General features: G+C 38.7%; 2 protein-coding genes across 2 annotated transcripts in view; both read right to left on the bottom strand.

Moving 5' to 3' along the window:
* Positions 1-24,983, bottom strand: part of hdac8 (histone deacetylase 8) — a 189,445-nt gene that overhangs the window by 93,896 nt on the left and 70,566 nt on the right. The gene's annotated exons all lie outside the window — the stretch shown is intronic.
* On the bottom strand, positions 8,965-24,143 carry cited1 (Cbp/p300-interacting transactivator, with Glu/Asp-rich carboxy-terminal domain, 1). Its single transcript, XM_041779689.1, has 2 exons — positions 23,897-24,143; positions 8,965-14,143 (listed from the first exon to the last, which is right to left on the bottom strand). The coding sequence occupies exon 2, from the start codon at positions 14,122-14,124 to the stop codon at positions 13,558-13,560; it is 567 nt and encodes a 188-aa protein (XP_041635623.1). The 5' UTR covers positions 14,125-14,143; positions 23,897-24,143; the 3' UTR covers positions 8,965-13,557.

Below are 24,983 nucleotides of genomic sequence, written 5' to 3'. Positions count from 1 at the left end.
CAGATGCCTTAAAGAAACTAAGAATATTTTTTAAATAACACAGTTGCCACTTTACACCAATTTTGCCAAATTTTAACAAGTTTTCATCACTTTTTCTGACCAATTTTGGCACGTCGTTTTTCATTTTTTGGCACAATTTTGGCACACTACTCAAAACCCATTCTTGTCAAATTTTAAACCCCTTCCACTACTTTCTTTTTGCCCGTTTTTGCCCCTTCTTAACCAGCTCTTGCCACTTTCTGCCTGTTGTTGGCTGCTGACTCATTATTGCCACTATTAAGCCCTCTTTATCAATATTTATGCCCGTTTTAACCAAATTTCACAGTTTGATATGACTGTTTTTTTGGTTTTTTTTTTTGCCAGTTCAACCCATTTCAGCCAATTCCTGCCTCAGCAAACCCTTCTATGCCACTTTATAGCAATTTTCATCCTATTTAATGAAATTTCTAGCAATTTTTGCCACTTTAAAACCATTTCAGCCACTTTTAAATCCTCTTTTATCCCTTCATATGCCCGTTTTTTGGCACTTTAACCCATTTTTGCCATTTTTTCGGTGTTTTTGTTTGCCACTTTTTTTTTTTTTTACACTTCTAACCAATTTCTGCGATTTTTAAAATCCAATTTCACCACCTTATCCACCATTTTTTCCATTATTAACCCATTTTAATTCTGTTTTTATGAAAAAGGATTAATATTTTTAAGATGACAACTTACTACACAAATGAATAAAATGATATTTGTTTCTTTGATAAGAGTAGTTATTATTCAGGTAAAATATAAAATATGGATACCACAGCTTAACTTTACAATGGACTGATTTTGCTGACTCCCAGTCTGGCTGGGCCCCAGAGAGCTCTCCCATTTATCCTCGCCTTATGGGCAGCCCTGTCTGCACTGCACATGTTCATGGCTGTGTTCAACCACCTGTAGGCACAGTGGGGGTCCCAGGTCCTTGGCCCCTTTATTCTGGGGGTCGCGGGCTGAAAAGGTTGAGAAGCACTGCCTTAATGTAATGTTGCTTTATGCTTCTACACAACTGTATCTCTGAGGGAAGTATTTTACTTCTTACTCTACTGCATTCATTATAAGGACACTATGTGTTGGAGTGCATTCTCTAGCAATCACCACTAGATGGCAGCAATGTACTAACTTCTTATTTCAAGAAAACCTGTATTATGTTGATCTTTACTGCAGTAACATTAGTGCCTTTTGAGTGTTGTACAAAAAGTGCAACAGATTTCTACATTATGGGGAAAATGTATAAAATATATTCAGATACAGGTTGCCATTTATGTGCAATGCCCTCTGGGTAGTGATGTCTTTCCTTTCATGTCTTTCTGATTTTACTCACACAAATCTACGTTGCTGTAACTTCTCCTTTTATTCCCATCAGTAGTAAAACTGCTCTCAGGATTAAATTAAAAAAAAACAAAAAAAAACCATATAAATATAACACTCCTTTGGAGAAAGAACAAGGGAAAAAAAACAAACAAAATACTACATGTGAAAATGTTTCAAAATAAATAATTATTTCTATTGATTTATATTTATATTTTTTATTTATGTATTGTCCTTTAAATATACACATTTTATTTTATTTATTTATTTATTATTATTTTGACTCTTTCCTTTTAAAAATATATTTTTAAATATTTTTAGAAATACTTTTAAAAGTAAATAGAATTAAGATTTGTATTAAAAAATAATTATAGACATAAAGTTAAATTTAAAAAAAAAGAAAAAATAGAAAATAACTTGCTTATAAATGTAGCATCACATTTATTGAACTTCAAGTGATAACAATTTTTAAATAATGAAAGAGTCAAAATGTAATTTCTTCTTCCTCTTTTGGAGTATGAAACCAGAATTATTACCTCAAAATTCTAAGAAAAAATGATAAGTAGATCTGTAAAACAGTGTTAAAGAAAATGCTAAGAAAATGTGTTTAATTACTTTATAGTCATGTTGAGCATGGTCCATGTTGTCATATTGTGAAGTTACCATCATGTGCCAGCAGATGGCGGCCTTGTTCAAACAAACTGAGAATAGAAAGCACAACAGTCAACATGAAAATGTTGCATAAGTTTTCTTCACTGCCATCCCCTTGTATAAGAGGTTACGGCCGCTTGAATATAGTAATAAAACCATAATCACAATAAGTTTAATTGATACTAAGATCACAGTTATGAAATTTGTCGCTTAGAGCATTAATTTAAAGTGATTGAACTGATTTCTTGCATTGCTTTGTGGTGCAGCCTGTCCTCTGTCTTCTTATAGTGTCTGTGCTTTTCAAACTAACCTAAGAGGCTGTCTCTGCTCCTCAATTAAATCGCAGCTGTTTTGGTGGGAGAGGCAGAGTGCACGCTGTGCGATAAAGGAAGGAAGGTCTGCTCCATTTGCCACACATGACAAAACCTTCAGGGACAGAGTAAGAGGAAATGGCATGAGGCACAGTAATCATTTAAACTCGATTATCTAAGCCAGAACTGTTGAAACTTGATTAATCCTCCAGCACATGTAGTAATTGTGCTGTTATGTAATATGTGATTAAATTTGGCTTGTATGTTAGTGTATCTGGTTCAGATATTGGTTTAATACTTCATCCCAAATTCAGCCTACTGAGGAGGCAGTTTGACGGAGTTTTGGAAGAGGATGACCCATTCTTGTCTGATGTAAGATTCTAGCTGCTCTGACCACAGAACAGTTTTCCATTTTGCTTCAGTCCGTTTTAAATGAGCTTTAGCGCAGAGAAAATGCCGGCGTTTCTGGATCGTGTTCACATACGGCTTCCTCTTTGAATGATACAGGTTTATCTTGCATTTGTGGATGGCACAGCCAACTTCACTGACAGGCAATGACTTCAGGCACTCTTCTTAATCCATCGTGTTCTTTATTGGTCTCAGCTTTAACAAAAATACACACCTTTTTCTACATATGTCTTTTACATGGTCATGTTGATGTACATGTGAGAGCCGGTGAGCAAAAAGTGCATAAAAATCAGCTTTGAATAATAATGATTCAACCATAAGAAACAGCATAAAAAAGAAATTAAAAAAAAGAGAGATTTTAACTAAATATGATGAATAAATCAGTGCAGAGCCTACATGACTTTTACAAGCAGACCTAGCAGTAGAGCAGTGGCTGAACATCTTCATTATGAGGACAGGAAACTGTAACAGATACATCACTGAAGTGTTGACGGTTTCTGGAACATTCTTCATGACCCCGGAGCTCCACAGGGAAACGGCCGAGTGAGTAACAAATCACCGCTGTCACATAGAAACTGTAAATCCAGACGGGTAGTAAGATTCCTGAAGAATTACACCAACAAAAACCTCAGGAGGAAAACCCACCCCAACGTCAAATAACCCTCACAACAACACAGGAGTTAATAGTGAGAGGGAAAGTATGAGAAGTCCTGTAAACGTTAGAACGGGAGCAGCAACTTCCGGGTTCCGCGTGTTGCCTAGCAACCACTGGAAAAGTCCGTCGAAAGTTTGTGATAAAACTATTTTTTTTTCCAGCGTCTGCTCATGTATCACGACTGAGAATACCTTTTTTTAATTACCACAATGTTAGAAGATGTGGTGTTTTTCAACGCTAACCAGAGCTGGGTAAGCAATTTGCATTTATTTTCATCCTTTGTGCTAAGCTAGCCTAAAGCTGCTAGCTATAAAATTAGCCCAATTACCATAGACACCAAAGTAGTGGTAACGGTCTCCATCTCTTGAACAAAAAGTCTGATATGGTGTTTACTTTTTTAATGCTTATGCAACAATACCCTTATAAATAAATATAGGACTCATGGGCGTTTAGACAGGTGCAATTCACTTTTTTTCCTGAAAGGCTACTATTTAATACAGCATCGAATTTAGGGTTTTAATTTTTTTTTAATTCATCCTAATACTTTTTAAAAAATCAATTCAAAGCAGATATTTTTCAAACAGAGATGCCCAAACAGGTAAATATGGACGTTTTAAAAATACATCTTTAATCTGGGGGAAACTCTAAGTTTACAACATGCTATTTCTGTTAGTATCTCACTATAAACTGCACATTTGAATGAAAGCTGCCTTAAGAAATGAGCATTTTCTCCTTTAACTTTATGTTTTCATGCAACTTTATTTTTGACAATGATGTAAAGGGGACTAGAAAGAACCGCTGGGCAGTTCTCAGGTAGTTTCTCAGTCATGACTAACTTTAACTTTTGAAGAAACAAAAAACAGAAGTGCACAGAATAGAAGCCTTTATTTGATGAAGAGTCCTGGGATTCATTAATGATAATTTATTTGTGCCACTGTTAAACCCCTTTTTAAATCACTTTTCAGCACTGTTTCAGACCACTTTTCCACTTTTAACCAATTCCTTCAATTTTAACCAACCGTTTCACAATTTATTCAGCCATTTTTGCAACTATTTTGACACTTTTAATCCATTTTTGCCACCGTTTGCCTCTTTCACTAATTTTGCCAATTTTTGCCTTTTTGATCCCATTTTATAACCTGACATGGCAGATGGATTTGTTTCACACATCCATCTGGGAAAGCTTCAATAGAAAATGTTTGAGAAAAGGCAGAGTATGATTGGATGAACATTCTGTCTGTCACATCTCTACGGGCCAATAAGAGAAACAAAACACATGACGTAGTAACTATCGAGCTGCGCGTGTGCAGCTACGGGGAATAATGCAAAACATGGCAATAGACATGTAAGTACTCGTCTTTTGTCATTTTTTAAAAAGAAAACAACTCACTGCTGTTCTTTGTTCTTCTTTTAACGAATAATTGTTGTCAAGTTCTAATAAAACTTATGCTTTAGCAGCATCCATGCTAATCTCTTCCACCATAATTGTACCGGCCTCTTGCTGCTGCTTATTTACGTCACGACTGAAAGTACTGCCCCTCGTCGCCGATTGGTCCTGTCACTTTCTAACCGGGCCAAAACAGTCCAGATGGGATCTTAGCAAGATGGATTTGCCAGTGAGAAACAAGGAAATGGGCGTATCCATCTGCTTTGCAAGGTTACCCATTTTAGCCACTAATCTCTTTTTTTCCTCATTCAACCCCTTTTCACAACTTTCACCCAAATGATGCCACTTACAACCCATAAATGTCACTCTTAACCCACTTTTGCCAGTTTTTGCAATTGTTTGATAATTTTTCTGGCTCAGCTCCCTCTTCACTACAACGGTCCGCTAAAACATCTGCAATACTGGTGATGCCACACCGATACACCTGTCGATCTTACAGTCCATTCTACCCTCACTCAAGAACAACACCCGAGATACTTGAACTCCTTCATCGCCCTTCCTTGGGCAAAGAATCGCTCCCTACCCGGAGGGAGCAATCCACCTTTTTGTGCCTCAGACTTGGAGGTGCTGATCCTCATCCCAACTGCTTCACACTCCGCTACGAACCACCCCAACGCCTGCTGGAGGTCCCCGACAGAAGCATCCAACAGAATCACACCATCTGCAAAAAGAGATTGCCACTAGCATCTGCTAACAGCTATGGCAGCATTTCCAGCAAGGGGTTTGATTTTGGTCAGTACAATTTAGTGCAGTAAATCCTGTTTCTGCTTGTGTTTCTACCAACAACAGTACTAGATGATGCTAGTCAAGTCAGCTGTGTAATATGTCACATCATAGCAGTGTGAGGAAGTGTAGCTTGCCAATGTATTAACTAAGGGTGATGATGGAGGAGATCCAGCATTTGTTCTTTTTGTTTTTGTTTTTTTTCAAATGGGACAGATAGGTAGGCTTAGTACCCCTACAGGGTGCCAAAAGTAGGATAGTACGGGTCAGTTACTTTGGGACTCCTTCCATCTTTCGAAAAGGGAATGCATACTGAACTGAAACCCTTGGTGAAAATGTGCCATATTGTCTTCAATCCAACTATCCTAGCTGCTGTCACAGTAAGCAGACAACAAACCGCCACTGCAGTAACGCTGTCAGCCACAAGATGGCAGTGCCCACAAATCGGCACTTTATTATAACCATTTAAATAAACATTTTAAATTACTGTTGAACCTTTTGAGGCACTGAAGACAAAAAATAGTCTAAAAAGACTAAGTTTACTTTCTTCTCAAGTTCAAGAGATTTTGAGTTTTGAGCCAAAACCAGCAGCATAGAGCTTTATTGCAGTGTTGAAACAGTGAAATACTCTGTTTCAAGCAGTCAATTACAGGATGACCCAAACCTTTCCAGCAGTAATTGGGTTTTAAAAACACCCGTTTGGTATTCAAAGCAAATAGAAACCACAATGAAGCTCTAAGTTGTTGTCATTAGAAACCAAATAGCTGTGAGGTATATTTTAGTTCAAAAGGTCTGTGCTCTCTGGGGTTAATCTGCAATACCGAGCGTAAAGGAGAAGAGGAAATGAAAGTCCTTTAGATGATTCAAACAACCCGACCAGGCAACTTCTCTTGGGGCAGAGAGGCTTCACACAGCAAAAAATAACATTCAATCAGTTGGGATTACCACAAAACAACACACACCAAAAAGCACTTTAAAACAACGCAGAGCAGATGGAAACAAACACAGGGCTATCCTCAAGTGAAGTGTGTTATTTTGACCCACTTAGACACAGAGGAAGAGAAGAATCACTGTCTGTCTGCTGGATTTAAAAGGGATGAGAGGCATCTTTATTTCTTCTTTCACTCCTCACTCAGTAAAGTGGTTGTTACGATCGGGGAAATATCCGCTAAATCTCCTTATAAAAGGGATCCTTCATCAGGTTTTCATTATTGACTGCTTCTTCTGTTTCGTTAAAGAAAGGAGGGGAAAATTGGTGCTCATTGAGTGTAACTAAGACACCAAACAAGTTCAAAATAAGGTATTAGAGGGAGTGTGAGGAGAATGGCTGCTGTGAGTAAGGCGATCCGTCTTTATCTAAATAAATTAACAAGACTTGGCAGGGCGCTTTATTAGGAAGGATAACCTGCTGCTCACTGTTTACCTTTAAACACGATTAAGCTGTGATGAGACCAAAGGGAAGCACATTTCGCCTTGACTGCAGCATCATTTAAGTCCATTTGAGATGATTGCACACCATCTGCAGATTTAGACCTTTGATAAATTACTAGAAACCCAAACAAAGTCGCACTTTAAGCTGTATCAAACAAAAACACAAATTCCAAAAAAGTTGGAACGCCGAATAACACGTAAATAAGAATGAAATGCAGTGATTTGCAAATCTCATAAACCCAGATTTTATTCACAATAGAACATAAACAACACATCAGATGTTGAAACGGAGACATTTTACCATTTCATGAAAAAAAGCTTTTTTGAATTTGATGGCAGCAGCACATCTCAAAAAAGTTGGGACGGGGCATCAAAAGGGATGCAAAAGGAACGTTTTTGGACACGGGCAAAGGTTCACCAATCTGCAATAGACTGCATCTAAAAATTGTTTAAAAATTTCGGAAAAATGTTCAAAGTAAAACAGCAAAGACTAGATATCCCACCATCTATAGTACATAAATTCATCAAAAGATTCAGAGAATCTGTAGAACAAGAGATAAGGCTGAAGGTCAGTATTGGATGCTGGTGATCTTTGGGCCCTGAGGTCGCACTGCATAAAAAAAAGGCAGGATTCTGTACTGCGTGAGCTCAAGAACACTTCCAGAAATCACTGTCTGCCATCCACAGATCCAAATTAAGGCTGATCATGCAAAGAAGAAGCCATATGTGAGATACAGAACTGTTGGTATCGTCTCTGGGCCAACGCTCTGTTAAAACTGCTGGAGGCAGAATGGAAAACTGCTCTATGGTCAGATGAATCAAAATTTGAAATTCTTTTTGGAAACCATCGATGCTATGTTATGTGGACTAAAGAGCAGAGAGACCATCTAGCTTGTTATCAGCTAACCATTCAGTTTCAACACCTGATATGTTGTTTTGTTCTATTGTTAAAAGAGACCCTGCATGATCAGACAAGTTCATCTTGTTGGATAGATATTTGTATCTCTAGTATGTATATTGATCTAAAAAACTCACTAGATATCTCTATTTTGAGTAATTTTAGTCTATAAACTCACCAGGAGGCTGCCATGTTTTGTCCGCACTGTGACGTCACAGTTCCGCAGCACTCCTTGCTCTTCCTATGCAGTAACCACTGTTTCAGACTGGCAGCCAGTGTTGGGGCTACATCTCAGAAACGCAGCACATCTCACGCACGGTGAATTTTAAAATTTGTGGTCTCTTCTGTTTTCTATTTGCACCAGGAGCGGTTATCTGTCCATCTAGACAGGAAAATGATATGACAGAACCATATTTACCACATGTAGCAAATATTTAAATCTACATTGGTAGAATATGTTTGAAATCAGTTTTTTGAAGAACCAGATAAAGGCCATGAGCTATAATGCGTCTGTTTAATAAAGTTTTTCCCCTAACTTTTTATAAAGCTTTCTGTTTCCACACAGTTCAGGTAAAGATAACACAGTACGAAAGCACTTCCGGTATGCGATTTTCAGAGTAAAAGTTCACTTTAGCATTTCTTTGGAGAAACTCGGTTCGTATGTACATACAGCTATTATTTTGAAAAGCTCCTGGGACGCTTCCACTACACACTGAATCCAGTCACTTGTAGGGAGGTTTATTGAGGTAAAAAGTAGGAGGAATGGGGAGTTTATGAGCTCAAATTCACTCAAAATGCAGATATGTCGGGTATCTAGGGAGATTTTTAGTTCGATATACATTTGAGAGATACAAATATCTATCCAACAACAAGATGAACTCGTCTGATCATGGAGAGTTCCTTTTTAGAAAAATATGGGTTTATGAGATTCTGTTTATTTACATTTGACACAGCGTCCCAACTTTTTTTGACTTGGCATTACAGTATTCAGACTTGTGTAGAGTCTAAATGCATGCTTTGGCTGGTCAAGTTTAAACAAGAAAAAACAGCAAAGATGAGCTTTTTTGTTCTTTTGTAATGATGACAAACAGTACTTCATCAGTATTCATACAGGACAGCTTTATTTTATACTTAATCTCTCCTTTTTACATCACTCTCTCTTTTCACACACGATCAACCCCAATTCTCTGTGAAGTCTCTGTGTAACTGAACAAGTGCCTGTTTCATGGTTGCTACTCCCATTTCCCCGCTGTAATACCATCCCACTGCTCCTGTGTATGTGCTGGGTCTGTTTCCATGCTTTTGTGAACCTTCATACTCTGACTTTTGGTTCCTCTGGATGTGAAACACATACAGGTGAGTGTCTGCAGGTCTTTATGTGCATGTCTGTATATATACAGGTGTTATTTCACGTGTGTGGTCCAAAAAGAGACACACAATGCTTGGATGACAGACACACCAGCTTTGAGGTGAAAGGCCTTTGTTGCTGTGGTATGGTTCGAGCCCGAGTCTCCTATTACCACAACAGATATAGGTCAGGGCCCTCATGAATCTACGGCGGAGTGGAGCCCCTATATAGGAGCAGGGGGGCAGATGGTGGATGGATGTCAGTTAAACCCTCTGGGATTTTCTTCCAATGACTGCAGCAAAATAAATCTACAACCGACTCTGTTAATATTCCCTGCAGTGTGTGGGATCCATTAGTGGCATTACCTTGGTCCAGCAGAGTATGCAAATTTCATTAAAAAGAGATAAAAACTCTGACTTTTATCACACAACCCAAGGAAATTAGTTCAAGAATATTTAGCCAAAAGCGGTCACAAACAATCCCACTTTTTGGTCCACTTACTACCTAAGTCAATCCTAGAGCTGTTACATTCTTAAGCTGGAGATGACAGTCTGCTCTTTTATCATTTTAATTGATTTGATAAACAAGCGTAGCAACTGTTAAGCCATAGTGCAGCACTCTTTTGATGCCCTTATCCGTGTTAGATTAAAAACTCAACTGGACACAGCTGAAGCTCCAGGTCACTAACTAGGTGGCAGCAAAGGTCTTTTTGATGGATTTGTAAGCAGTAAATCTCCAATCCACAGATGCAGATCTAACCATAGCGTCAAGTAGCCGAGACACAACCTCATATAAAAGACCAGGTGCACTAAGCGTTACATGTGTAGCAAGGTGCAGCTGCTGCAAAGCTACAGAGTTCACCTTTTTAGCAAAATTATAGCTTGGCTGGCCAAACTGGTTTTAATAAGGCAAAAGTGGAACAATCGGTATTTTGATGCCATTGGCAAAGATAATGAGTATTAAAACCAGGGACTTTGGAATAATTCTACTGAAGGCATACAATAAGGCCCGGATTCATTTTGGCCAACCATAGTCTTTTTTGTACTTCAGGTAAGCCAACTACATCAGAAAACACTGTCCAGGCAAAATGGTGCCCTCTGCATTTTTGAAGTGGTACTACAGGTAGTTCAGTTTGTCAAGCTGGCATTTCTAAGTGCTAAATTCCAATGAAAGTCATATTTTAAATATGAATATAGTTCCAATTATGTAATATATAGGCCCAAAAGCAATTTTTACAAGTTAATGTAACCATACTAAGGGCTTTTGATAGAATGCCTTTGCTATGTAGCATGCTAGCTAGCAGTTGGCCAAATTGAGAAAATAGTATCCAAAACTGTAAAGGCATTTTGTCTCTGTTATCTTAAAAATATATTTCATTGAGCAGCTTAAAAAAGCCATTAGCGGCACCACGATTGGTACCGTTTGTTAAATAGCATGCTGACAAGCAAAAAATGTAGTAAGACATCAGTATTCTGATTTCTACACCTTTTGCCTCATTTTTTAAAAAGAGTGCTTATGGAACATGATTGCTCCTGAAACAAAGCTAAAAGTGGTGTTTTTTGACACCATTTCCTTTTTAGCATGCTAGTTAGCAAGTAGCTTAACTGGTACAATGTTTACAGCATTTTGGCTGTTAGCTTAAAAGTAATGTTTATGGAGAAGCTGATTGCGTCTGAAAAATAAGCAAAAACTTACGTTTGACTTGATGCTCTTTGCTACATAACATTGTAGCAATTCTTTATGCAGACATTGATGGTTCTGAACCTATAAGTGGCACTTTGATACGGTTTGCTACATAGCATGCAAGCTAGCAGTTAGCTTAAATGACACACTAGTATTCAAAATTTTCTGGCATTTTGTGTCTGTTAGCTTAAAAACAGCTTCTGGAGCAGCTGATGGTTCTGAAAAAAAAAAAGGCTAATGGTAGCAACTTAATTGTTACTGCTTGCTACATAGCATGCTAGCTAACTAGCAAGTAACTTAGTGAGACAATGGTACCCAAATTTTCAGGACATTCTGTCTCTTTGTTAAAAGATAATTTTTATGTAACAGCTGATGGCTTGACTTTGTACAGTTGTATCCTTTGACTGTGTTTTTGCACTTGATTGAACCCCTGGTCTCTTAGTGCTGGGCACCAGAATTATGACTGGTATTCTCTATTTTTTTTTACCTCATGCCCACAATCCTGGTCAAATGCTCTAGCTAAGCTGTAGCACAGCTGCCTGCCAGTTAATGTTTACTGCCTTGCTGCTACAGTGCTCTGTGATCCAATGTAAACAACAGTGAACTGACAGCACCGATAGCATGTTGTATTGTTGAAACAATGCAGTTTAGCACTATTTTGATCTAGAAAATGGGGATAAAGCTGTACATAGGTGATGACGGGTTATTCTCATACAACTGAAGAACTGAGTGACACTCAGCGTAGGAATGTGGACATTAACATGAAAAGAGTATCTCAGAGTAGCTGTGCTAGCACTGCTAATGTTAGCCATATTCTGCAAACCAACTTTGCATTGTTTGCTGCCACCGTGATCCTGTTTTAAACAAATAGTGATAAATATTGAGAGTTATTGAGGTGTTTTAATTTTCAATTTAGTGATAACTGATAAACTAAATGCAGTTATAAAGGCATATAACTAGTTAGGCTAGCTAGCTAGCAAGTGGCTGAACTAGATCAAAATTCTGTTTTGGTCCTTTACATTTAGAGAAGTAAAAACATGGGGTTTCAACTGAAGTCAGACTGAACAAGGACCACCAATATAGCTCACCTTCTAGAAGGTGAACTTCCAGCTTGTCTAGATGTTAATATTTTCACTGCCTTAAAGGGAGAGTAGTGAAAATTAACACAAGCTGGCAGATGTTGTTGCCTACATTTTACCACACACTAACTTGAGTTTTTGCTTGCATTTTTCTAAGGACTTCATTCTCTTTTAGACACCTGTCCCCTGAAATAGATGTGCAAAGATTTTTCTACCATGTTTTAAGGTTTCAAATGTTTTGTTTACTTTGGTACTGAAGCCAGAAATAAGGCATCTTGAATTGCTCAAACCAAACTAAAGTTCTTATGAAGGATAAAGGCCATCCTGCAAGGTGTGCAAATAATAAGCCTCCAGGACAATGACAAAAAAAGTGATGCTTTCTGATAAAGGACACAGAAAAGTGGTGAAAATAATGTCTGCTAGTGCTGAATAAAGTGTTGTGAAACAAACACTGAAGTGGTTAAATAGGAAAAACGAAAAGTAGATGTTACATAAATGTATCTGTTCTTGCCATTGGGGTTGTGTACACAAATGTTTACCAGACCTTGTATCCTAAATGAGAGAGGAAGTGCTATCTCGGATAATTGAGAACAGACTGACTTGACCATCTGGGACACTGCCTCTTCCGCTACAGGCCAATAAACACAAAATGTACATGTATGGCGACTCACATGACCAAAAGTCCTCGACTATTTTAATGATGCTGTTCTCCAGAGCAAAAGAAAAACAATTTACTCCATTCAGGTCCCATGCTCTGAATGATCCACATCTCCTGATCTAATTCATTACATTCAGAAAAGTAGAACAGTTTATAGAAGCACTCCCTGTCCAGACGTCCTGATGGTTATCAGCCAATGTCTTAAATAACATGTCCCAGAAATACGACTGGTTGATCTTTATTCGAACAAAAAGAACAGAAAAGAAGAACACTGAGATAACCAGTTCTCAGACAAGAAGATTCTTTGTGAAGGATCAGGAGTCTCCTTCCCATGAGACCAAAGTCTTATATTGTCCATTGAGAAAACAGGAAATGTAGTGTTTGTCATCCTCCAAAAACTTCCAATGGAGCCTTGTTTCCAATGATCACTTTCCTAAAGTGAGAGCATTCAAAAACCACACTAATGTCCAATCAAGTGGCTTTTGTCTCCTACAAACATCTCCACCCCATCTTCTATGGATCATCTTGTTCTCATTAAACCATTGGTGGCTTGTTGATTTTGAGATAAGGGTCTCCTTTGAATCCTTGTTGCCATTCATACTGTGCTCATGGTTCAAGTTTGTGTCTTTAAATGAAAAGAAAAATATAAATCAGAACCCTCTTTCCACAAGAGCACAACTCGATTGAAGAAAGATCTAAATCAAAAGTGAGTAATCTTTTCCTTTTATCTATCTTTCCATAAAGAGTATGAAAGAAAAATGAAAACCAGAGTGCGCCGCTAATCTTGTTCTCTTTGTCACGGTTTCTTCTGTTCATCGTTTTTCAACCAAGAAAAGGAGGAAAGAGAAAAACAAAATGTAGGAGAGAAAGTCTCGTCTCTCTTTGTCAACTGATTCTGCAGATCTCCATAGTGTTTCTTCTCATAGGTCAGCATCCAGCTGGTACATCTGACATAAAGTCAAACTCGTTCTGGCCAAGCCAAAGCTCAGGAAGCTCATTGGCTCGGTCCAAACCAAGCTCCACCACCAGCGACATGAGAACCTCCTCGTCTACAGGGTCAAAGTCGATTATTGCACCAGGACCGGAGCTTTGGTTCCCCATTGTGATCCCGACACCCATTCCACCTCCACCAAGGCTTCCAGGTGATCCAAGGAGCTGGTTCCCTGCACCCAGCGGTGAGGCACCAAAACCTCTTTGGGCACCGCCAGTTGCTTGGTGTCCAGCAGAAGCACCGGCAAGATTTTGGTAGTGAGAGTTGAGTTTTTGGAGTTGCATGCTAGCGATGAGATGAGGCCCCGTCTGGAGGCAGAAGGGTTGAGGTTTGGCTGAAGACAGAGATGATCCTGGTGAGGAGGCAGTGCCTGTAGATGGGGCAAATGGCACAATGGAGGTTTTGGAGGATGGGTAGTGGAGCAGGGAGCTGAGAGGAGAGGAGGAAGAGGAGAGGTCCTTCATGGCAGCAAGGGGAGGGCCAGGGAGCAGCAGTGAGGTCATCACAGGGAAAACCCAGAGCCTGAAGGAAGACAGAAGGACATGTTATGCAATGTCTTACAGATGTCAACAGGACAGGACTTCCATGTAAGAGATAGCCTGATTTAATCTGATCAAACCCTGTGAAATGCTGGCTAATCTCTAGATGATTTCATGCCAGATTTCAGGCCAATTTACCCCCAAATTATCGAGGGAGTTTGACTTGACTTGAGGCTTGTTGCAACTAATTATTTATCCAAATGACTGATTGATTTTAGTCATATGTACAGTATATATTCTCACTAAATGGAGCCACCCTGCAGAAGCTTTTCTAGAGAGAAAAATAAACCACTTGTATGCAGTTTAGAACACTTGTCAGCTAAAGAACTGCTGACAAATAGCTTAATAGCGTTTCCTCACAAACACACGGCAACAGACCACAACAAGCCTAGCGTTGTTGACTTAAGAGCCGCTGTACTCCTGTTCTTATGACCCAGTAAATCATCCGAGCCAGATCTGTCTGGGAAACACGTTGACCCCCGGAGCCTGGACGTCCACATGACTCGAGACTGATTTTTGTGTGTGCGTTCGCTTGATGTCTGCTTTTCCTCTTGACCTATTGAGAAGCAAATTAAGCATGAAAAGGCTGCGGGGAGACGGCCTGTGGGTACCAAAGGAGTTAGTGAGTGTTTATAGGTCTACACATGTGTGTGGGAACATGTGTGAGTGAATGGAGCTCGTAACACAACAGAGCCTTTGAGGATCTTAAAGAGTGATCGGGTCACAAGGCAGGAGAAATACAAAGTGCAGACCCTGAGAACAGAGCGTATGTCTGACATGGGGCTGGGCAATCAATCTAGTTTTAAGATGTACTGATTTATATTTCCAACAGGATACAGGGTAAGACAACATTGATTATACTGATACAGTTTATGTAGAACTGTAATGGTCATTAAAAGATTGTCTACAGCAAGAACCACTGACAGTAATATGCTCACTGACCACATATGAAATGTTTAGTCTAAATGAGGGGTTATATTATTCTTTCATTTAATTTAAGAGCATTTTACTAGTAGTGAAAAATGTTGTTTTGTATCAAAAATGTCTGATACAAGGATAACAAACACAGAAGTCCTAACGCCCAATATTGGGTGGTTTATTGTTTTTAGTATGCAAACTTCTACACACTTTCCATTTGTACAATGTCTGCTATGGTAGCTATTGGCCTAAAAATGTATTATCTGTATAAGCAGATATTATTGATGGGTGGTACACTGGTATCAAGACCTTCATCAGCATTATTTCTGGATTTTTGCAGTACTGTCATCTCTGGTCTCAATGCATGTGCTGTGTTGCAGTGCACTCAAGAGGCATAACTGATGCCACCTTTAGCGTAGCAGAGTGATATATGACAGACAACAGCTCAGTCTGAGTCTAGTCATCAGCACTCTGACACGAAAGAGCCAGGTAAGAAGACAAACATCACCCATATATGTCAGTGTACTTAAGTTTTACCCTCTTAACGTTTTATGTTTGTAATAGTAACATGCAGTGAGTGCGCTCATTTTGCACAGTGTCTCTGGGGCTTCAACACAAACTATGTACTGCGCCATAAAAGCTAAAGGTGGGATTAAGTTGTACTGGAAGCCATTAGTAATGGTGGCCAGTAGTGTAGCAATTAGCTTGGATGTAGCTATAGCATAACATTTTTATCAGAACTGCATCACATTTCTTCATAAACTAAAGAGCAAATAATAGCACAGAAAGCTTTTCATTACGTGAAACGTCATGAGTCCACAAGAGTTATGGAGGGGGATGGTTGCAGTGTGAATAGATACGTGCAATGGCTGCTAGTTGAGCTACTAGCACAGATGTAGGTATAGCGGCAGTTATATCAGAATGAAACCAAATTTCTTTATGGAAACAGGAGTAAAGAGCCACTTCTAAAGCTTTTCATGACAGAAGAGATGTTTTCACTCTTCTCTTGACCTGTTCTGGCATGGGTTTGCGATCTTTTCACATGGGGTTATGTTGTACCATAAGCCGGTTTAAAAAATGGCTGCTACCGCTATAGCTATTAGCAAAGATGTAGCTGTAGAAAACTGACAGATTTATAAGAATTGTGCCAAACTTTTTTACTAAAACAAGCATAAAAAGCCATACTGGAAGCTTCTCTTGGCGCTTTTATTGGAACTGCACATGCATACAACCTCATTTTGTCTTGTTCTGATTGGTCTTAAACAAATGTGACAGAACAATTGTCCAATCAGCTACTGAGAGTTTAATGAAAAGTCCTGCCCTTCACAAACACTTTGCATGGGACGTTTTCCAGATGAATTTTGAGAAATATCAATGCAATGGATACCTGAAACAGTCTATCTAGCATGACAGGTTAAATAAAAGCCAGCTATTGACACATTTGTAGATTCCCAGGACATAATCCCTTTCTTTCCTTCAAAATAAAGGCAGGCCTGATGCTCTCTGTGAAGTTTGGTGATGATTGGCATAAGCATTATAAAGTTGTACGGCATTATTGGTGTATTTTCAATGCAAAAAATGTACGAAAAAGGACTTTAAGTTCGGGCTCCGGTCACAACCCCGCCCAATGTTGAAAACTCACAGTTCACACAACTTTAGCTCTCCAGGTTGTCTAGTATGAGCAAAAAAAAAAAATCTGAAGTCAATCGGCTAAAATCCTGCGGACTAGTTTGCTGAAATATGAACTTTTGAATCCCCCAAAATATACAAATTTGACCTTTAGCTGTTTGTAGTGTGCTTCCTATACGTTTTAGAGGGTGGCCCCAATAGACTTTTTTTTTCATCTAATCATGATAAATATGTGTACCAATATTCATGCATGTAGCTCTTATCCAGTCTCCTATCTCACATTTTGGGCCCCAAACATAAGAAAATTTCCGTTGATAATCCGTAAAGTTTGGTGAATTTTTGAGCATGTTAAAGCCCCCAAACTAGCGATTCTTCTGAAAGAAGAAAACCCTAGGTGGGTACTCTGAACCTCATTAAATTTAAGTATGAGACAAAAGAAAATGAATGAAGATCAACTACAAAATTCTGTGATTCTAATCATTTGACAGTCCTCATAAAGATGGTGTACCATTGAGTTAAACATGTCAAGGTGTCATTTTTGGTCCGTGTTGCCCGGCCCTAGTCCCACCATATGTGAGTATTTGTGAATGAATAAAGATGTGTGTTGTGTGGGGTGTTACACATTGACAAAAAGTCAATGTGGAGGTGTATGTGGAGGAAAAAAACAGGCTGAATGTGTGCAGAAAGACTCCTATAGAGGCTCATGTTAAAGTCCCAGAGCTGGTTTCTATTACACACAGTTCAAACAGCATGTGTGTGCCCTAACACACTCACAGAGACGATGCGGCTGTCCTTTGAGTAAGTTAATCGCTGAATAGTATGTGTTGCTCAACGCGCACCTCCCTCCTCCCAGCTCTGGCTCTTATTTAGCGAGGACATAATTGCGACAGGCAGGCATGCAGCTGCACTCGACTGATAGAGTTAACACACAAACACACAAAGATACCAAACAGCTGTCAGTGGCAGCTCCATGAGTGTGTGTTCATTATTCATTGACTGATTACTGTCAGGGCCAGGCTGCACATGGTGTCTATGATGAACAGCTTTGCAGCACACCAAGTCCAGGAGACACAAACAAATAAATGAAAAACTGGCTGCACACATTCTTCTCCCAGGCACAGAAAAAAAAACACAAAAATGAGAGAAATAATAAACAGACATTTTTGCATTTTAAAGACACATTAATGGACATCTGGCAGAGAAAATGATTCCATCTCAACTAACTGAGATGCATCCAATTGGCTCAAAACACAATAAAGCCTGGAGTTGAATAGGGATATTTTTTACACTGAAAATCTCATCATCATTTGTTTTTGTGTGCATATTTAATGCGTGCATCAAGCAACCCGAGGATAATGTTATCATGTTGCACCGACTCCTTCTGTAAGGCCAAACAGCACCGACAGGAAAAATCAGCTGTTAATCCCAACTCATAATAGTCGTATAAACAAAGACCCTGTTTACACAGTGCATTAACACGGATTAACATCTATTTGGGGCATTCGGATGCCAACTGGTAATCCTTACTGCAAGGTGTGGACGCACCTCCACTGATAATTTGATATTTGACAGCTCAGACCACGTATAGCGCTGGTCTGAGATGCCTTTGACAAGTTTGGTTTGGTGGTTTTGCCACCACAAGCATTAGTGCTCTTGAGGCAGCACCCTTTAAAGTGAAGTAATTGTGCAAATCTGCAAGTACACACAAAGTTTGGCTTTATTTATGTCCTTCATTAATGTGAAGCACAACGAGGTAAAATGTGTTTAGGTTTGATGTCTGTGATAACAGTAACATGCAGCGAGTGTCCTCACTTTGCAAAGCAGCTCCATCAGCCTGTCTGGTGCTTTAACATAAACTCTTCACTGCTTGGTTTATCTTAAGCCCAGCACTGCAGCAATTGGTATTCGATGGCTTAAACACCATTTTCAATGTGTTTTTTAACTGATGACTTGCGTGTGTTTTAAGTCCATGATGAATCAAAGTAGTGGGCTTAACCATAGTTGGAGAAGCAGTTATGAACACGATGGCATCATACTTTTCACCACTACCTCTTTTAAAACAAAGCTGCTTCTGATAAATCCTTCATAATAAAAGCCTATAGTTGCTTTTTGGCTGGAAAGCTTTTATTGTGAATGTCCACATCAGGAAAGTCCCATCATGGGTTGTCTTAAAGACGGCTCAGACTATTTGATTTTGTCCTCTTTTATGGTGGCACCATTTCAGACTGTGCAACAAAAATCACGTCCACTTTGACTGGTGTTCTCACTTTTTCTGCTGCTTTGTCTAAAATTGCTACCACAGCACAAAACGATAGCAGAGTCTATCCCTCACCCTCATCCTAACCCTATTTACCTAATACGTACAAATACAAAACAGCACATTTGATGATAAGCTACAATGATGCAGCCAAAATCTAGCTGATTTGTATCATCTGGGCTGGCCTTAAAGGGGAGAAAGGAGGATTATGAATACTGTATATGCAATTTAAAGTATTATTGTTGCAAAAATATTGTAAAAACACAATGTAAAACCACTACTTAAAAGGGCAAAACAACACTGTGTAAATTATGGGCCACACACTTCATAGCTAAGCTACAATGTACACAAATATGAGGATTCCAGAAAATAAAGTCAAAGAAACTGAGACAACTTTATAGGAAAATGAATAAAAAAATTGTAAAAAACAAACAAAAAAAAAAATGATGAAAAGTGGTAAAAGCTTGTTTTTCAGCAAACTGGGCAAAAAAGTGGCTAAAATAAGTAGGGAGAAATGGTGTTCAAGTAAGAAGAAAGTGGCAAAAAAATTGTGAAAACTGGCTAAAGATGCAAAAAGAAGTAGCAAATATAGTAGGCATTGAGGAAAAGTGGCATGAGAAAGCATAGAGAGGCCCAAAATGGAAAAAAGTAGCAAAAAAAAGTTGCAATAAATTGGCAAGAATGGATTATAAGAGGCAAAAAAATGGTGAAAAGTGGCAGAAATGGGTGAAAGTTGGTTAAATGTGTTAAAAAAAATGGCAAAAATAGTGGGCTAGTGACAGAAAGTGGCAACAATGGGAAAGACATGGCAAGAAGTGGTTTAAAGTGGCAAAGGGGGTTACAATGGACCTAATTTGGTAAAATTAATGTTGAAGAAATGGGTGAAAAGTGCAAAGAAGTGGCAAACTAGGGTTAAAAGATGCACAACAGTTGGATAAAAGGGAGGAAAATAGCTGGACACATTTTTCTGGTTCAAAATAATGCAACAAATTAGTTTTATTTTTTGCCAAATTCCGTTTTTTTCCATTTTAAGTTTTTGGAATTACGTTTTTTAACCTTTCCACTGATTTTACCTAGTTGTGCCCCGCTTTAGTGTTCCCCTGGGAACATATTCCTCAGATATGCATTCCTTTTTCTAAAAAAACCCCACAGCATTTCTGTCAAATTCACTCAATTTCCGTGATTTCTGCATTAAATCATAAATTCCGTTGTTACTGGCCAATTCCGCATTTCCGTCCGCAATTCCGTTAACGCGGAAATCATAGGCCCCTAGCAACTGTTCCAACACACTGATCAATCATCTCATCAATAAATCACAATTCTGTGGTTTTTTAGAGAACCAGACAATTCTATGGGCAGGCCTGGTTGTGAGAAACACAAGCCACTGTTCGATAAATTTTGCAACATTGTGACATTTTCTAGGTTCTCTCTTAACTTTAGATTCCTCAACTATATAAATATGAATTTGTATTTAAAGTTCTTTAAGAAGTCGCCTGGGAACATCACTAATAACGACCAAAATGTGCTTACATTTACTAAACATCATCAAATTGACTGGTAACTCAGGCTGCAGCAGCATTTTTTAATGAAGTGTTTAGAATTTTATGATCCTTATTGACAAAGCTGAATATCCCTAACACTGTTAAAGCAGAAAGCATCAGTATGATTAAGTTGGCACACTTTATCAGAAAACCTACCTGCTGACAGAATCAGTTTGTCCATTCTCAATGGACGTTTTGTTATAATGGAGTTGTTTACAGCTTAATAAATGTATTCCAGTGGTTATTTTTATCCTTTCAGTTGCATTAAATTGGACTCAGTTATGTTTTGGAGACATTTCAATGCCTGGAGGGAGTTCAGGTGATTATTCTGCGTTTTGGCTGAACACTTGTTTGGAGTAGCTCATAGCTGCCTCCTGTTTTTGTCGGAATCAAGGATGGATCAGACTCAAAAACATCCCAGCCGCTCGCTCTTCTCCTCTCCTCTCCAACGGCTTCAGCTGACTTAGGAAGGATGCTGCGAGAAGCGGCTGGAGGGGCGCCAATGTTTTTTCCTGTTCACAGCTGACCTGACTCATTGTTTTCTCCCTCTACTTTTTATGAGATTGTGAAACCGGCCTACGCTCGTAGTTTCCCTGAAAATGATTTCATTAGCAGTCTGTGCGGCTGCTGCCGTCTTGGCTGCGAAAAGTCTTCATTTATTTTAATTATGAGGCATGAAAGTCTGCTCCCTCTGCCAGATTAACAGTTTAATTTTCTGAGAGTTACACACCACGTCTCCATTAGAGCATCAGCTCTGCGGCTCTGCTATCAATATTGATCAATCAGCTCATATACGGCACAAGGTTATGTCTACAAATTGCTTTTGCTTTCCATATTTCCTACAAAGATTATCATTCAACAGGCAGGGATGTCAATTTTATTGACATTTTAGCTAAAAAATTTACTTCAGTGACTCATCATCAATACAGCTACCAATTACTGCTCTGTATGGCTGACTAATGGATCATAGGCCACAGATTTTGATCACTTAATATTGAGAGAAACAAGGTAGGAATGGGAGGATAACAGGCTTTAAAAAGCAAAAACCAAATACTCACTAGTTATGGATCCTTTAACAAGAAGATTAGCATTTCAGCTTTTTGTTAATTATTCTGGATTTTATACTTTACTTCTTTTCCATTATCCGTTATTGTTTTACATTCAAATTATCTTCCATTCTTTGTCTTTTTATTTAATTGAAAAAATCAGATTATTGGATGATACATTCAACCTTGCAGGCAGTTAATTTCAATAATCTAATTATTGATCTCAATAAAAAGACACCTGAATCTAATAATTAACAGGTGTGACCAAATACTTTTGTCCATATGGTGTATACCCATCATATTTGCTTGCCAGTGGAAATCTTTCGCCATGTTTCGAGGCCGTACAATATTTCCACCTCTTGCAAAAACCACTTCCTGTTTCGTGGCGAACAAAAACATCCCCATTGCCACAGCCTTGAATAAAAATCCCCCGAATCGAATAATTAACAGGTGTGGCCAAATACTTTTGTCTATATAGTGTATACCCATCATCTTTGCTTGCCAGTGGGAATGCTTTTGCCATGTGTCATGGTTGTATAACTATTTTTACCCCTTGCCAAAACCACTTCCTGTTTTGTGGTGCACAGAAAAATTCCCATGGCCACAGCCTTGGACAAAAATACACCATAATCTAATCATGAATAGGTGTGACCAAATGCTTTTATCCTTGTAGTGTATACCCTTCATCTTTGCTTGCCAGGGGGAATTTTCAGCCATATTTCATGGCTGCATAACCCTTTTTACCCCTAGATAAAACCACTTCCTGCTTCATTGCAAACAAAAAGAACCCTATGGCTACAGCTTTGGCCACCTGAACCCAATTAATATTGGGCATGAGAAAATACTTTTGTCCATATCGTGCATAACCATCACCTGTGCTTGCCGTTGTGAATTTTCTGCCATGTTTAATGGCTGTATAACCATTTTTACCTCTCAACAAAACAACCTCCTGTTTTGTGGCAAACACAAAAACACTCATGGCCACAGCCATGGACAAAATACACCTGAATTCAATACTAAACAGGTGTGGCCAAATACTTTTGTCCATATAGTGCATATGAAGGGGTGCATCATTGTGCAAAATTTTACTCGTCAGAGGTATTAGTGTCATTTGGCAGTGTTTGAGGAGTCACAAGTGCAATGAACAAGTCACCACTTGTACTCATTTGATCAGGCATCTGCAGCATTATATTTTCTTTGCCTATAATCATCTCTTAAAAACACATAAAAACTTTAATAGTCAACCAAAGACACTGCTTACTTCCTATAATAGGGGGAAAGAGAAACATAATGGAGTGTTGCCAATTAATTCAACACCAGTTTCAGCTTTTTGCAGCATGTTTGATGCATTTGCAGCATGTTTCAGTCATTGCATTTCTTTGGAAGTTTGCATGTGCTTTTTGATTTGCAGCATTTCTCTTAATGCATGTTGTTTTAGTTTTGTTTGTCCTTCTTGGCCACCGTAAAAGCCTATGAAAATATGAAATCATGTTCTTCATTGCTTCAGCTTTTAAGCAAGACACTGAACAGATCACACTGTTGGTTCAACTTCATGATACTCTTTTTTTAAATTGAACATCTATTTTACTGTATTTGAATGCTGTTAATTTAAAAAGGTAAAAGACTCAAGCACATAATACTCATGAAAACAGTATTAAAGAAGTTTTTTGTCTGCTTTGTGTCAAACAGGCAGCTCCAGCACGCTTTCGCCCCAACAACAGAGGTTTCAATTACACAATTAACGCGTGACGAGCAAATTGAAAAGTCAGTTGTCTGTTTCCCTTTCACGCGCACACAGGCTGCATATGCACCATATGCTGCCACAGCGTGACGCGCTCAGCACGCGCTTTAATTACCTTCACACTAATAAGAAGCTAACACAAGCCATGAGTAACTCAGTTTTCATCTGTTGTTGCATGCTAACTTTGATGTTGTGAATTTGAACGCATTTAAAAACTGAAAATAAAACTTCTGTGTAAAATTTAAGCGATTTTTGAGGAAATTTAAGTAAAAATGCAGACCTAAAATAAGCTAAAACTTGCTGCAATGCAAGAAAAGCACGCAATTTGGTCAGTTTTGCCTCTAGCAATAATGTTAGCTTAAGCCATTAAAAGCGTGATATTTACAGTGAGTATAAACCGAGTTAGTGTTGCATTTCTGGTCTAAACCCAAAGCTTCTTCAGCTCCAGGCACAAAACACTTGACCTCATTTAAAATGTTATATAAACACTTCACAGAGAGAGAATAAAGAAACTTTCACTGGCTGAGTTTACAGCATGAAACCACACTGAGAACACCAGTCCTGTCACTACAGCATAAAATGATAAAATAAAAAAAGTACCAACCTGTGAGAAAAGCCCACTGACGTCCACAAAAAGTCCAATTATTCTGGACTAAAGTCCGCACAGTCCGAGCTGAATTATCGGAGAGAACGCAGAGAAGTGAGGCAGAAATCCGCAGGAATAAAGAGTGTTAAGTGAGTGCAGAGTCTCCGGAGGGTCTGTCAGCTCCTCAATGAGCTTGTTTCTGAATAAAAAGCATTTTGTTCCGCCGCTCTCTCCTCACTCACCAGCCTCTGTGTGTGTTTGTGTGTCCGGGCACGCTGCCATCCAAAAACAAGGAGCTGGACTCACAAAGGAGCCGGATGGACCAATCCTATTGGCTAGGCCAAAGAGAAGTGGGCGGGGCCAGACAGAAACCACAAACTCTCGAAGAACAACTTGTGTACTCTCTGAGCTGATAACCAGTCATGAAACAGACTTTAATTAAAATTACATGATTAAATATATTCAAAAGCAGCACAAGTCTTCTCTTGGATGGTTTTGTGGTACAAAAAGCTATTGCCTGTATTTTTTGCCCGTCCACTTCCATTCAATTCCTTTAGTTGGAGAGGAGTCTGACTGCAGACCGTGCATCTCTGACGGCCACTCTCACAGACCATTCATCTGAGACTGTTTTAGAAAGGAAGTGCCATAGTTTGCCAGTACAAGGTACTGCCTGTTTTAGATTGTGTTTTTAAGTTCAATTTTATTCATAAACAAAGTCTGGCTGTTACATTTATAAAATAACCACTTAACAAATATTAAAAACTAAGGAACATTAGGGTTGAATTATGCAGACACAGAAGGAATTACATGAATGGTGGCTCACTTTAGCTTCATAATCTTAAGCTAAAGCTAACATAGCTACTCCAGCTGTGTTTTCAAGGTTACTACATCAGCCAATGTAGATAAGTTAGCTTTAGCAATGTGAGTTTTAGCAAATGTAGCTAAAGTGAACAAAGCTATGTAGATAAACTATCTACATAGCTTTAAAAAGCTGATTTGTAAACTTTAGCTTTAGCTATGTTTGCAATCTTAGCCGCATAACTATGTTAGCTACATAGCACTGTTATCTAAAGCTAGGTAAGCTTTAGTTCTACTAGCTTTCACA

Source organism: Cheilinus undulatus, linkage group 22, assembly GCF_018320785.1.
Source record: "Cheilinus undulatus linkage group 22, ASM1832078v1, whole genome shotgun sequence".
NCBI classification, from domain to species: domain Eukaryota; kingdom Metazoa; phylum Chordata; class Actinopteri; order Labriformes; family Labridae; genus Cheilinus; species Cheilinus undulatus.
This window is presented reverse-complemented; position numbering and strand designations above follow the sequence as displayed.

Excerpts from the sequence above, each read along its gene's own strand:
- cited1 (XM_041779689.1), bottom strand. The coding sequence starts at position 14,124 with ATGACCTCACTGCTGCTCCCTGGCCCTCCCCTTGCTGCCATGAAGGAC.